This window comes from Falco cherrug, chromosome 10 (genome assembly GCF_023634085.1).
Source record: "Falco cherrug isolate bFalChe1 chromosome 10, bFalChe1.pri, whole genome shotgun sequence".
In the NCBI taxonomy this organism is placed as follows: Eukaryota; Metazoa; Chordata; class Aves; order Falconiformes; family Falconidae; genus Falco; species Falco cherrug.
The window spans coordinates 3,278,681-3,294,057 of NC_073706.1; the positions used below are offsets into that span (position 1 = coordinate 3,278,681).

General features: G+C 42.1%; 1 protein-coding gene across 2 annotated transcripts in view; it reads left to right on the forward strand.

Moving 5' to 3' along the window:
- Window positions 1–15,377, forward strand: part of PTPRT (protein tyrosine phosphatase receptor type T) — a 453,418-nt gene that overhangs the window by 115,712 nt on the left and 322,329 nt on the right. For both annotated transcript variants that reach the window (XM_055722799.1, XM_055722800.1), the window contains exon 2: window positions 11,620–11,745. In XM_055722799.1, coding sequence (XP_055578774.1) covers window positions 11,620–11,745 — 126 coding nt within the window. The remainder of the gene's footprint in view (window positions 1–11,619; window positions 11,746–15,377) is intronic.

Genomic DNA, 15,377 nt, shown 5'->3' on the forward strand with positions numbered 1-15,377 from the left:
TTCCCATGTTTACAGTGTGCTGCAGAGGACAGCAGGGCTTCCCCTGCTCGGTGTTTGCCCCACTTTGCTGCAATTCTGAAAAGCATCCTCGATATGCACCCAGGAACACCCAGGGGGAAAATGTGCATGAAAAATGCAGAGATCGAATAAACAAAATAATAAAAATAATCAGGTAACAGATTATTGGAATTTGAACCTCCAGCAGATTGTTAGTGTTTCAGCCATCAGCCAGCTGATCAAACTTTGCAAGGTCTCTTGCATAGTCAAGCGTTTGCCCTTGTGCCCCCAGCCTGACTCCGGGGCACCTGAAGCAGAGCAGCTGGCTAATGCTCTCATTGCTGGCGCTGGCTTGCTCCTGACACATGGAATGAAGATCATGGTTTAACTGAAAACAATTTAAAATACCTATCTTCGGATATCCTTGAATGTTGCACTTCATGGTGCAATTTGAATCCGTAATTGTCAGCAACAAGTAAAAGGATATTTTGTAAGTGAAAACCTTGGGCTCAGAAATGTACAGGCTTGTAGCTAGAAGGATTATTAGACCTCGATAAAATTACTTATACAGCCACTCCCCAGGAGCAGCTTCCAATAACCATGTTACAGGAGCAGCTTCCAATAACCACGTTATTAAATTTAACAAGATATACCAATTGCAATGTTCATTGCGAGTTATTACCATTGTATTAGCCAATTAGATTTTATTTGTTGATACTCAGTAACAGACCGTATCTTTTTAGATAAATTCTGATATTTAACCAGTATATAGTTGAGCTAGTATGTTAAGTATGCTGGCTCAAATATCAAGGAGCAGTCTTTTGAGACCTGCACAATGTCAGAGCTTTAATTGCATGTGTTCTTCAGAAGCTATTTAAAATATCAGTGTTGTTCACCAAGAATCCACCCACTGTATTAATCTTCTACAAGAAAACATTTAAATGATTGGTATTTGTTCTTGGAACCACTTAGAATACGGGTGGCAGGGATGTGTATACACACCTACTTTGCTGTCCTTACGCGTGCAGTGGGTAGTTTTATGTGAGCAGTCGCAGGGTGCTGGGCGCTGCTGGGGGGCTGGCTGTGCCACTGCCACAGTGACTTTTGAGAGCACCCAGCTGCAAACAGCATTGCAGACAGAATAGTGGGAACTTCCAGAGGGATCAGGGGGCTTGCTGAAGCTCAATGTTAACTAAATTTGCTCCCTTTGGCTTCCTTTGGGAAGGCTGTTGAGCTAATGGGACGATTATGAAAATGCCAGCCCAATAAACACTTAATTTCTTCTTTAAAAATTATGTAAGTCTGTTCTAGTTCTGTTTGATTGCAACCAGATCGCGTTTATTTTTTATGCTGTGTTCACTAGTGTGGCAATAAACCAGACATCCTACCCTTATTTAAGCTTATCTTTATGTTTTCTGACAATGAGCTTCAAAGAAAACATCTCAGCTATGCGATCTTTCTTCAAAAGAGGAGTCCCAGCAGCACTAAAGGAACAGCAGTACAGGGAAGGGAGAAAGAGTAGAAGGCTTGTCGATGGTGCTGGAATTCCTGAAATTGTATCTTTTGAGACAATATTTTATTCATCACCAAAGATAATATGAGGCAGTCAATGACTGCTTCTTGCTGAAAGTTCAAACACATTAATTTGACATTTGTATAAAAGCTTATTGAGAAAGATGGGCTTACTAATGGAATATAAAATATGAGAAACGGCTATCTCCAGACAGTTTTTTGCTGCCTTGGTGAATGGTAAAATAAGTACATAATTTAGACTGTGCAGCCGGAATAGTTATTCCATGTGGCACTACAAAATGCTGAAATGACGTAAGTCAACAGCGAGTTCTGACTGATCAAGACTCCAGTGCAGCAGCTGATGCAGAAAAGCACCATAAATGCAACGTTAGATAATCCTGTTGATGTGCTGCATAATTAGACCCAAGGGTTTTAAGACGCTGGAAGGAAAGAAAAGCAGTGTGACTTTTTTTTCAGAAACACTGAATACCTGCAAATGGGTTTTACTGACAAATATAGGTAAGCACATCTTCAACAAACATGGCTGGTAACTTAAGTTGGAGTTCTGCAATCCAGAACAGCATTATTATAGGAAAAAATTTGGTCCTGTAGCTTAAACTGAAGCTAAGTATGGCTTATCTTTTATTTAGACCACAATAATAAAAGTGTGTAAGTGCCACAAATTTGCATTTTTAAAACGGAATCTTCATTTCATCATACTATGAATAAAGCAGGAGCCTGCTTCAAGGGTGGAAAACCACTAAACTGATGAATTATTAGCTAGAATTATAAGAAAAGACGATGGGGAATGTCTGTTTAAGAATCTTCTGCAGTTTTGAAAATCAGCATTAATTTTTCAAGTTTCCTTACACTGGGATACATAAGTCTGAAAACCTCTCATGTAAATCTTGGTGTGTTTCAGTGGACTGAAACTAAACTGAACTTGCAAAGTTAGGATTCTTTGGGAAGGTGCGGTGCACTTTGTTCTATAGCTTTAAAAGAAATAATCCAGTGAGATTATAGATGTGTATATACTTATGCTTGAGCAAAGCACTAAAATGTTAATATTGAGCTATTGAAATAGTGATAGCTAAGCTGTCAAAGCAAAAAGATATTCTTGGTATTAAATAAAGGACATATATTCCAGCAAGTGAAGCTAGACGAGTCATCCTAGATTTGGACATACAAATTTAAACAAATGACATTTTAGTGTTAGTTTTACTCCTAGGGTACTTCAAAGCAATTTCACTGATCCTTGGTGGATTAAGAAGTACAGAATTAGCAATGAATGTATGAACTGCTATAGGGCTCAAATGGAGACATGTAGGCAAGCGTTTGCAAAGAGAAACCTGTAATAATGAATTTAAGAATGAAAACTTTGCTTAACCTGACAAGTTCAGGAAATACAGCTTAAATACTTTTCCCACATATATTGAAGGTCCTGCCACAGTGCTTGTTTTGAGCACTGTGTTTCCACGGGATTAGGAGGATAACCAATAAACTTTGTCAGACTGCACAATTGGGACCAATAATTTCTGCGGAGAAATGTTGGGGGGAAACAGTTCTTATTACTGAGAGGGCGCTTTGTCTTTAGGTGTTTCACTAGACAAAGCCAGCCCTATTCGATCTATCCCTTTCATAACAGATGTTATTGCTAATACTCATCATGAAGACCGTATGTGACACCTTATGCAGAGTCAGCACTATTTTGATCATGGCAAGGTTTCTATGCCATGGACACGCAACCACTGGTTATATTCGTGTGTGCGCTGTGTGCGTGTGGAAACAGCGTTCGTGAGCTGCTTCTGCATGTGTGGAAATAGATGTGTAATGATGAACCGGCAAAGGCAGCAATTTGACGTAGAATTTGGAAAGGACTTTCAAAAAACATACACCAGCAGAATGACAGTCTTCCTTAATAGGTTGATAGCACTTGAAATCACTGTGATAGAAAAAATTCCAATCTTGAGCCTACTTTGAGGCCATTACAGTTTGCCGTTGAAATGAAGAGCTTTTCTAAGCTGCATTCAGTTTTTTCAAGGATTAACTTGATTTAGTAAAAAAACCGCAAACCTATACAGAGATATTTTAATCCCAAAGTGATTATCATCACTGCAGTTAGAAACAAACACACACTTTCTGCACACTGTGCCCCTGTTCCCTCTCCCTGCCATCCAAAAGATCTGATTGCCAGCACAGAGAATGTGCAAAAGGAATGAAATTTAGTCAAATGTAACAAAAATTATCTGTACCTAAGCCAGGCAATTGTTACCAATATCTCAGAGGGATTAGCACAATCTAGAGCGTAGGTAAGATCATCTCTGCTTTATGTGTAAATCTAGTAGTACTCTGTTAGGGGTAATATGGAAAGAAAAGAAACGGAGCTGTCCTGTGGCAGGGGAGTCACACCTTGACAATGAGGACTGATACTTGTAGCAGAAACCAAATCGCATACCAGGAATGTGTTTGAGGCACTAGGGGAGTCACTGATGTTTACTTCTAAACCCCAGAACATCTGGATACCTTGAGAGAAGCACTCTTGTGAGCACCCGAAGTAGAGAAGGCTGGTTTTTAGTGGATTTGTGTTCCACTGTTGAGTGACTTATCTGAATTTACGCTAGGTCTAAGCTTAGTTCTTAAACAATTGCCATCAGAAAAAAAGGTGTTATTAATGCTTTACTTCTGGAGTTTATACCTTATTATGCACTGGGGAATGTATTCCTCAGTTTCTCCCAGTGTAGCTCTTCTACTAACTAATGAGGCACAAAAACTGATCAAAGCTTTCCTTGTAGTTTGAGGAGCAATAGCATTTTTCTTTCTCTTGTGGAGTCTGAGTTTAAATACACTGTGAACATGTGGTGCCTTTTCACTCAGTAAAGATAAAGGTTTTTGCAAAGAGAAGGAAGTTTCCTTGAAAATCTGGGAATAAAGACTAAACAGTTGAATAAAATAATAAACTACAGATTGAAGTTGGCCAGTTACAGCATCAGGTTGATAACGTGGTGGCTGAAGGATGATTTTTGGACAAACGAGATGCCCAGATACTCTCAGCCCTTCTGAAGCTTCCCATCGCGTGCTGTGCAGACACCTGAGGCAATGCCCGACGCTAGGCTGTTACAGTTGGAACTAATGGCATCCCAAGTGACACGGGTCCTCCTCCAGTCCCACCATACTTGTCCTTCTCTGTGGCATGCGGCCTGTGCAGAGCTGAGGCTGTTGGGCAGCGCTCCTTAGGCGTAGGTCCGCTCGGCAGGGTTTGGATCTGCTTTCTTGTTCAGCTTAGCATTATGCGTTGTGTGTATGCATGTTTCTGGTGTCTTCTGTCTTAATCTTTCTGGAAGGAGTAGAAAGCACATAAACCACTAGCTACTCACCCCAATAATCCTTGCTTTTTGCAATCTTAAATCAACACAAGCTTTCCGTGCATAGTTTTGTTCTCTCCCTCCTACTTCTATTAGAATGTGTAATAAAATTTCTCAGAGATATACTATGTGAAGTCTGTGGCCTGAAAAAAGTTATAAATGGATTTTTATACAATAAAGTCCATAATAGAAGTTATTCGAATGAGCCAAACAAGTCTCCTACAGCCCTTTTAAACAAGAATGTTTTTGGAAGAGATGAGAGTGAATGGTCAGGAACAGGGTTGTGTTGATTTCTGGAGTTTTATAGTTCACAAGTCCTACCTCATCACAGCAATGTTTGTTTCTTCCTTTACTTGCCTCATGTCTTGTGAGGCTAAGGTCTAAATTGTTGGACAAATCTCAGCTCTCATGAGAGTTTCAAAAGGGATGTTTCAAAAAAAAAAAAACCCAACCATTGCATGCTGTTCTAATTTCTGCCCCTCCGCTTTATTATTATTGTTTTTAAATAAATGAGGGTAAAAGCCAACTACTTATGCCCCAGAAGAAAGGCCTGGCATGGGATGAATGATACAGATGTTCTCGCTGTCTCTATCCCCTCCCCACTTTGGGGAAGCTGTAAATGCACGATCAAATTATGTATGATGCTGTGCTGTTTTCTGTGTGTGTTTAGAAACACAGGATAACTGATGTTTCTCACATCAGGATGTTTCTTTATCCCTTTTTAGAAGTATTGTTTTTTTTTTTTAATCTGGTGAGTCCATGAGAGTTTGACATTGGATGACTTTATAAAGCATTCTACTAATTGGATTTGTTAAAATAAATAAATCAAACGCTAATTGGAATGTGCCCTGCCATTATTTTTGCTTACTGAATTAGATATAATGGCGTGAAGTTTTTTTTATCATATTTGTGCACTTTATTTAAACACCCCCCTGGCACACACTTCTGCAAATTCAATTATGTATTCAAAGGAGGCATTCAATTTATGCAAGGCTGGTTTACATTTAATCCGGGGGCAAGTCTCAGTAACTGATGATAGGTCTGTTCAAGATTAATTAGCATCACTCAGATGAGCAGTGGCATTGTTACAAGCCTGCAGTGTAAAACAAGGGATATTTTATCCTTCATACGTGAGCTGTTATTTGCTTCAATATGACCCTCTTCAGGAAGGGAAAAGCTGCTTTCTTGCTTGGGCTTCATTTTGTGAAAAGGGGTCAACCCCACACACGTTACCTAACAGCATCAAAGTCTATCCCCATTTCTTTTTCTTTTGCCCCACTTAGCAGCTGCAATTGTCACTGTTTCATTTTCAGCCAACGAGGGGAAAGGCTTCAGGATCCCAATTTGCTTCTTAAAAATCCTCGTTCCTGTTGACGCTTTATGAAGACGTAGAACCCCATTTTGGTGAAGGTGTAGATGTTTTCTTTTTTCTCGAACAGCTTTGTGATACTGTGGCTAGAACGATGTAACTTGCAAATTTTTTGAGTTGTATCTTTTTATTCCTGCATAGGTGGTGTGTCTGAGGAAATGCTGAACGTTAAGCTTATGCTGATATCATTGAACATAACACATCTGCTCATTTTAGCCTGTTGGCTCATTTTGGAGTTACTGTCCCCACTTAAGTGGACACTTTAAAAATACATTAGTAGATTTTTAACTGAAATTCATCAGTGAGGACTAACTGAATTTCTGAGGATCTTGTGGCTAGGTACTTGTGTAGTAAAGTGGATCGCTAGATCCGATGAGGTGAGCATGAGGAGCACCTGTGCATGTGCGGTCGGACACGAGATGCACTGTTGCCCTGTGTTTCCTTGCTGGCTTCCTTAGGAGCTTGTTGTCCTGAATGCACACTCGGACATAACAGCGCTTTCATGTCCTGGGCCAGCAACATTCCATGGAAAGGGCACTGTGCCGTGCTTTTTCTCAAACTCTTCTTCCTCATCCCGTTTTATCCTCCTTCCACAGGGACTACAGCCTGTGGGGTGTGCTCTGTTCAGCAGGGTCCACCTGAGGGACCCCTTAGTGTGGGGAGTTCCTGAGGTTCCCCTGATCTCACACTGGCCTCAGGTTGTGCACCCACAAGATGGATGGGGAGCCCACATGGTTTGTCTGGGGTGTGGCAAAGCTGTTGCTGAGGTGGATCCATGTGACAATGGCACTGCGGAGTGTCCCTCAGCCCGTCCGGCTTCTCTTCCAGGGGAGGGTGTGGAGATACCACCTGGCTTGACCCAGGGCTGGGTTTGCCTTTAGAAGGGGATGTTGTTGTTTGCAGGACTGTGTTTGTGCTCCCTGCGCTGGCCGTGGGGCGGGCTGGGGGGTGGCCTTGGCGGCAGCTGAGCCCCATGCTGGCCATGCCTCTGGGAAATGGGTAAGAAAGGGCAAAATGCCAGGAAAGGGGGAGAGGAGCTGCGTCAGAAGCCACCCTACAGACAGCAGCATCGGTGAAGGAGGAAGAGCATGGTGGGTCTTGAATTCCTGAGGTGAGGTTGGGTGGGATTTCTACAGCTGCTCTTCTGAACGTGGCTGCTGGTGACTGAGGCTTTCATGTTGCGTCTGCCATGTTTTGCAAAAAGGGCAGGCCTATGGCCGCCGGTGATGTGCTGCTTTGGCAGGTCAGGGATGCAAGCTGCAGTGACTGTTGGAGTAACCCTAAAAGCCGTGATATTCTGGGCGTTGTGGTTCTTTCCTTCTGCTCTCTGAAGTTTCTTTCCCATTCCGTCATATGACATGCACTGTAACGCGTGAACAGGGGAGCTGCTGGCTTTTCAGCTCACAAGTGAGCATGGCTCTGGGTCCCAGCTGGGTCTTTACTTTGGTCTTCATTCTGCTTTCTTAACACACTACAGCAAGAAACCGATGAAGACTTCCCTCCTCTTGGTACCCAAGGTTCCTGTAGCCAGCCTGCTTGTCTGAGCTCTTAAAATCTGCTGCTTCCCCGCCCCCCCCCCCCCCCCCCTTGTGCTCATTTCCTGCAAATTCACCTCTCTGGATTCCAATTCTGTTGCTTCTAGTAAATTAATCCTTCTGGCTTATTGCCCTGTCACTCTGCATTTGGAGGTTTCTCCACTAACCTTTTCGTTCTTTAAAATGTAGGTGTCTTGCTGATATGTTTAAAACTCTCCGCCATTTATCCTTTCCTTTCTTATCCAATTGTACTACAAGGTTAGCTTTGACTTTCAGACAAGGCACTTTAAAGCTTCCTCAGGTGTTGCCTCTTAACAGTGGAAACTCCCAATTAATTTAGAGAAGTTCTCACTGCATCCCTTTTCAGCTCTTCCTCCAACTTTACCTACCTCAGCGTTTATAAAATCACCTATTGAGCCGATTATCCCAAGACATTGACAATAACATTCCCTGTTAAATGAGGACTGCTACCCTGTATTTTGCTATCGCTTGTTTTGCTTTTGGGACTTTGTAGCAGCACCTGTGCAATTTTCTTTGTGTACGTGGGGCCTCGTACAATTTTCTGGCTTGATCAGAGAATTTGTTTACGATCGCTTCAAAGGAATAGCTCAGAGAACACTGTTCCTGTGCCCTGGAGCATACTGAACAGAGGTGGGGTGGTGATGGTGTCTGTCTGAAGCTGTGCTATTAAAGGGACTCTATCAAAAGTAGAATGCTCCACTTGGAGACTGAGAGCAGAGTATTTGATACCGTCTCTCATACCTGCTCGCTGTGAGAAAGGTGACTTTCAGTTGGATTACTCCCATGCAATCCAGAATACTTTATATTCCCTTACATGTTTTAATGAGCATATTTAATACTTTAAATTTGAACTTTTTCACCTAAATTAAATTTAAAAAATAGCGAAACAGTTGAAATGTAATCTTGTTCGTTTTGACAGCTGGGAAAGCTTCACAAGTACGGTAACTTCAAAGCAAGAATTATTGAAATAGTGTAAAATAATGACACTTCAGAAACGTTTGCAAGGACTCTACTGAAAGAGACAGGCAAGCTTGCAAGGGTCATGGAGTCTGCTATAATCAGGTCTATTTATGATGAAAATATGCAATATACCAAATCAAATTGTTGGGGTTTTTTAGGATAAGTTTGATCTTTAGGATCACTTTTCTTTATGAACAGAGTATTTGGGATGTTAGGTGCTCTACCCAACAAATCCTTCTAGTATATACTTAAATAGAAATAATACATGAAGTTTTGTAGAACAGCTTAGCAAAACAGTTGCAGTTGGAGTGTGCAAAGAATCATTTAGGTTGGGAAAGACCCTTGAGATCATCAAGTCCCACTGTTACCCCAGCACTGCCAAGCCCACCGCTGACCCATGTCCCCAAGCACCGCATCAACATGTGTTTTAAACACGCCCAGGGGTGGGGACTCCACCTCCCTGGGCAGCCTGTGCCAGTGCTTGGCCACCCTTTCAGTGATTTTCCCTAATACCTGATCTAAACCTTCCCTGGCGTAACCTGAGGCCGTGTCCTTTCACCCTGTCTCTTGTTACCTGGGAGCAGAGACCAACAACCCCTTTCAGGTGGTTGTAGGGAGCAATCAGCTCCCCCCCACGAGCCCTCTCCTCTCCAGGCTGAGCCCCCCCAGTTCCCCCAGCCGCCCCCAATCAGCCTTGTGCCACAGCCCCACTGCCCACCCCTGGACACGCTCCAGTCCCTCCATGTCCCTCCTGGAGCAAGGGGCCCGATCCTGCACACAGCTCATGGTGCAGCCACACCAGTGTCCAAGTGGAGCAGTAGGTCACTGACTCTTTCCTCCTGGACTAGGGTGATTCCATTTCATCTGCCTCTTCATCCTGGCTGGGTGGCCTGTACCAGAGTCCTACCAGGATACTCGCCTTGTTGGCCCTTCCCCGTGGACACTCAACCTGGTTGTCACCATTATCCAGCTCCAGGCAGCTGAAGTGCTCCCTGACACACAGAGCTACGCCGCTGTCGCTCCCTCCTTGCTGGTCCCTTCTGAAGAGTTTGCAGCCAGCCACTGCAGCATGCCAGCCACACAAGTGCTCTCCCCACGTTTCTGTGGTGGTGGCCGTGTCGGTTCTCCTGCTGCACGATGGCTTCCAGCTCCTCCTGTTTGTTGCCCATGCTGCTTCAGGTGCTGGCATAGATGGGTTTCAGCTGTGCTATCGATCTCAATCTCACCTCAGACACTGGTGTGCCACCCCCAGGCTCATCTCTGGTGAGCTTGGGTTTATTCCTTTCCCCTTCAAACCTAGTTTAAAGCTGTCTTGATAAGCTCTGCAAACTCCTCAACTCCTCACCTAGAATTTCCCCCCCCTTTGATGCAGGTGAACCCCATCCTTTGCCAGCAAACAGTTCTTTGTTTTATAATATATGTGATACAGTACATATTTTAATATAATATATTATTATAATGTATATGAGTATATATGAATTAGGTTATATTAAAAAATATTACTGACACGGAATATATCTGTGTTTGACATCTATGAAGAGTTCCATGGGAACTGAGACAAGTTTAGGCTTTCTTGGGAACCAGAAAACAGAAAATATAGGTGAAAACTAAAGAAGGCCTCAGCGTCCCTGGTGCTGGATAATCCTTCTTGCAAAGGCGCTGCAGATCGCTCATGTACCAGCTATTTGTTGTCTGCATGTAGGCAATGCAGCCTGTGGGAAGGAGTAAAGAGTCAGGAGCATCTCTGCACATGTAACCCTGATTAGTGTCAAGAGCAATTGGCAGTTTGGCTGGCAGAGCGAGTCAGGGTTGCCTTGAGCACTGTTTGGTCCTTGCAGCTCTGAAGTGTTAGATGTGTCCAGTTGACTTTGGAGGACTAGTATCTGCAGAGAAAAATTATCCTTGCTTCCCTAAGAGAGAGAACCAAAGCACTGCAGAGACACTGTTGGCATTGTCTGATGGATCAGGTACTGAAATATGTTTGGCAGGCTATGTTGGGTGTCGTGAAGAGAAATGTGCTTAAGGGAATGTAAGGGACACCAGTATAGGACTGTCCTACCAGGGAATAAACTAGCTTGGTTTGTCTGTGTGACACAAGCTTTGAAGATCTGCATTGGAATACAAAATTTCATTTTCTTTCATGGGTTTCCCTTAACTCACAAGAATTCGCAAGTGTTCAGGCAGCTGCCAGGTTATTTATGGTAGTTAACTGCTTCCAAGTATTTCAGGAATTGCAGTGGGAAGGATCACTTAGTCAACAGTCTGGAAGGTGTGAACACTAGTTGCCATCCACTTCTTGTTATTCTCTTCTTGTTGAGAAACTAGAGGGCTGCACTCAAAACTATTTACTCAAAAGACCTTGGGGAATGATCATGCCATACAGAGCTTTGTGGTGTTACGCGTAAGAGATGGTCACATTTTCTGTGGGTGTAACCCAGCCTTGTGTAATTCAATGCTTAAAAGTGTAAAGGAGTGAGGATTCACTGTAGGAACAGTGATGCTGTGCTTGTTTACCATTTCCCTTCCTTCTTCCTTTTTTTTAATGTTTGACTTGGAGGTTTATGTGATGAAGTATTGGTTATTGGGACCCAAACACAAATATTCCTGCGTGTGCACATCATGTGTCCCTGAAAATGTAAAGACAATAGGTTGAAATAAAAGGAAATGATCTAAGAAACAGTAGCATGGAGGGAAGAAAAAAAAGGCTTCCAATGGATACAAAGTGTGCAAAGTACAAAAATATTTCCTGGATATCTTCTCTGCTATCTGAAATCTAATGTGCAGAAAATCAGTTTTATTTACTGTAAAGAGACAAAAATAATTAATACAGGAATATATTCTTTTTTTTTTTCCTTGTTTTTAGGTGGCTGTTCCTTTGATGAGCACTACAGTAATTGTGGCTATAGTGTGGCCTTGGGGACCAATGGATTTACCTGGGAGCAGATCAATACCTGGGAGAAGCCAACAATGGATCCTGCTGTCCCAACTGGTAAGTAGGGAGCCTCAGCGGCAGCTGGGAGGTATGGCTCTGAGAGAATGGGCTGTTACCCTCTGTGGGTGTGTACTGGGTTTGGGTACCCACAGCAAGGGGGTGAGGTTTTATTTGGTGATAACAAGATAACTTTTGTGTTCAAAATAATCTGACAACAGAATTTGTAAATGTGAAATGGCTTTTTACAATGTTTGCCATGTGACATGCTTGCTGAATCATTTTACATTCTGTATTTCTATTTTATTCCTGCATTTAACAGAGAAGAAATGTTTCAAATGCAATATTCTGAGGTTTGGCCTCAGCTATTTGTGTGTTTTAGGATCACAGCGCTGTTTTATCTGAGGAGATGTAGGTTTGAGAGGCTAGAAAAAGTACAGCTTTGCAATGTCTGGGAATACTGGAGTTCCCAGTTATCAATTTAGCTCTTAACTGACTGCTTTAAATTCTAATTCTGAGAAAGACAAGAAAATTCCTAAAGAACTAGCCGTAGTAGCTAGTCTTTGGTTAGGCTGGGGTTTCAGGAACTGACATTTTTGTATGCAAGAAAAGCATTTCCAACAGTAAGAGTTACCAGAATATCTAATTTGCTAACATATATTTGGGACATCAAATAATGGCACACTGTTCCGTGTGATACTTGGAACGTTGTCTGAAGAGCTCACAGTAATGGTAATTTCCAAGAGTTTTGTTTTTCATTGGAAGTTATTGTTATGTCATATATGGGAATAAGTTCTCTAGACTTAATAAAAGTGCTGTGGAATGCTTTGTTCACATTGAAAAATAACTTGGTTTTAAGAAAGCACACTAACATTTTGTAAAAATCAGTTTATGTTCCTTGCCACCTAAAATAGCAGTGTAAGCCCGCTTAGCGGACATGATGGCAAACAGACCCACCTGACCAGGCAGTTAAGACTTTGATTTCAGTCCTAAGAAAGAAATATTTGTTCTGGTTAGTGCATTGCACTCTGAGAAGCACGAGCTACGTGGCAGAACCGGAATATAATGTTGTTCAAGAGCTATTCTTATGCCTGTAATTATTGGGGTAAGACACTTATAATTGCTAGCTGCCTAGCACGGTTAAGGACACCGTGCAGAGCTGATACAACAACAGCTCCTGCTGTAGCCGTGAGGGCAGCCCAGCCTCCATCCCTGTGTGCTTGTAGTCAGTAGAAAATAAGTGCATGAGATACCAGCCTAGCTGTGGCTTCTCTGTCACCAAGGGTTGGTTATTTCATTACTGGAAATTGTTCAGAACAGGAGCTTTCCAAGTATGTAACAGCTAGCACAGCTTGATTTGGCTGTGGCATCCCAAAATACATTAATTGTGAAAGGTGCAGGTCTCTGGTCTTTTCTGTAAGAATGTATTTAATCAGTTCTGGATGTTGTTGCTTTTTTAAAGATGACAATTTTATCTCTGTGGTTCCTCAGCTTCTATCCTGTTGCGTCCTATTCCCTGCCTCTGGAAAAGACCTAGCCACAGAGGCATAGATCTTGGAATTAACTGATCTCAGAGCGATCTAGAGGAATGGGGATCGGTCTCTTCTCCTTGGTATCAAGCAATAGGACAAGAGGAAACAGCCTCAAGTTGCACCAGGGAGGTTTAGATTGGATATTAGGAAAAAATTCTTCATGGAAAGGGTGGCCAAGCATTGGCACAGGCTGCTTAGGGAGGTGGTGGAGTCACTCTCCTTGGAAGTGTTCAAAACCCCATGTTGACTGGGTGCTTAAAGGCATGGTTTAGTGATGGGCTTCACAGTCCTGGGGTAATAGTTGGACTTGATGACCTTAAAGATCTTTTCCAACCTACAAAATTCTATGAAGTGAAACGCAGTTTTGGTGTAATTTGGAAAGCAAGAAATAACTAGGAGGGCTTGCAGTGCGTGAGTTCAGTATGTTGCCAACTCTAAATGTTAAGGTAAACCTATCTTCCTGGTCTCCCTATGAAGGTGTATCGCCAGCTGAAGTATGCTGGAACCATGGAGAAATCAATAGACAGCAGTCTGGAATGGCATGGTAAAAAAAGCCCCAAAACGCAATCTAATGAAAACTAAAAAAACCCCAAACCCATACCCCCTTGCTAAAACCAAACAAACCCATAAAGATAACCCCAAAACACTGTGATGTAATTTTTAATTTATAATTTTATATATATAATTAATGTATATAAATATAAATTAATAGAAGGCTTTCAGACTTATTTCTTCTAAAACTAAATAGTTGTGTGTTTTTCTCCTTAGTACATCATTCCATGATATCTAGTAGTACTAATAAGTATATGAATATGTTACAGCACCAGCAAATTTTATGAAGGTTAGACATCAAATAAGAAAGGCAGAAAGCTTTGTTGTAGAAAGAAACAAAGGTAAAGCAGCCATCAACTGGGAATGGGCTGATAAAAAAATATTATCTAAAGGGATTTTAAGGAGTATAAGGGAAATGACTCGGTTCCTCATGTTACTAATTGATGTCTTAGTATTCACACAGAATAAAGGTGGAATCGGTAGGTAGGAAAAGATTGACCAAAAGCAAATGTGTACAGAAGGCTCTAGTAACAAAAGCATGTTTTCGAGAGCTGTCTTAATCATGCTAACCTTGAGGTAAATTATTGTGGTCAATTAGACTCCCCAAAGCTAGCAGAGATGTTCAGAGCTGTTATCGAGGGTCTGTATTGCTGGATAGAATCGTAATGCATGTTGTTTCTATTGGTTACTCATTGAAAATCTGTTTTGTGAGAATAAGGGGTGTTTACTTAAAATTCATTAGTGGCAAAGCCAGGAGAATAAACTGATGAACAGTACGTTCCACTCCTACAAGCAGGGACATCTTTAAAACCAGAGTACTAGAACATTTGGTGATTGACTTTCTATTCCATTTAATTTCTCTACAGCAGCTGAAGGCAGCAGGGTGTAAATCCACTGAGCTGCAGGGTGTAAGAGGTGGTAACAAAGAGGTGTTCATGGAATAAGTATCTTCTGGTGGCCAGCCATAGCCAGGAAAGCTGCTCAGCACAAAAAGCGGCAACAGGACCACCAGAATGCGTAGGGCTCCGAGAACAAAAGCAGTAAAAGGTTTTCTTTATCAGGCTGGTATTTTAGATACTATCTTATTTTAGTAGCTGGAAATAGATTAAAATACTACATTGAGGAAATGGTAAAAATAAAAAGTGCGCGTTAGGTCGGTTCAGTGATACTAAGTCTGCAGTGCAGCCTGCCGGGGGGCGTTGGGGAGAAGCGTGGCTGGCCCCCACCCTGGTCAGCCCCCCTGCATTAGCATTGCTGTCAGAGCTGTGCTCTTCTGTGAAATGTATTGGCTTTCACAAGTACCAGCAGGTCCCTTTGAATTCCAGCAAGCCACAGAATTCAGTCCTCCTGAATACTAATGCTAATATCCAGCACTTTTTACAGTATTTTTCACCGTTAGATCTCGGAGTGCTCTTCAAAGGAGGTCAGTCGCATGAATGAGAGCCTGAGCCTACATTGCTGTGTAATTCTCTGCTGACATGCTGCTGCAAAGGTCTCTGCCCAGGGACAACTTTCTATTCTTTATTTAAAAAAATAAAAAAACAAAAACAAAAACAAAAACAAAAAACAATTAAACTGCTCTATTAGCAATATAGAAGTTTGTAGGCA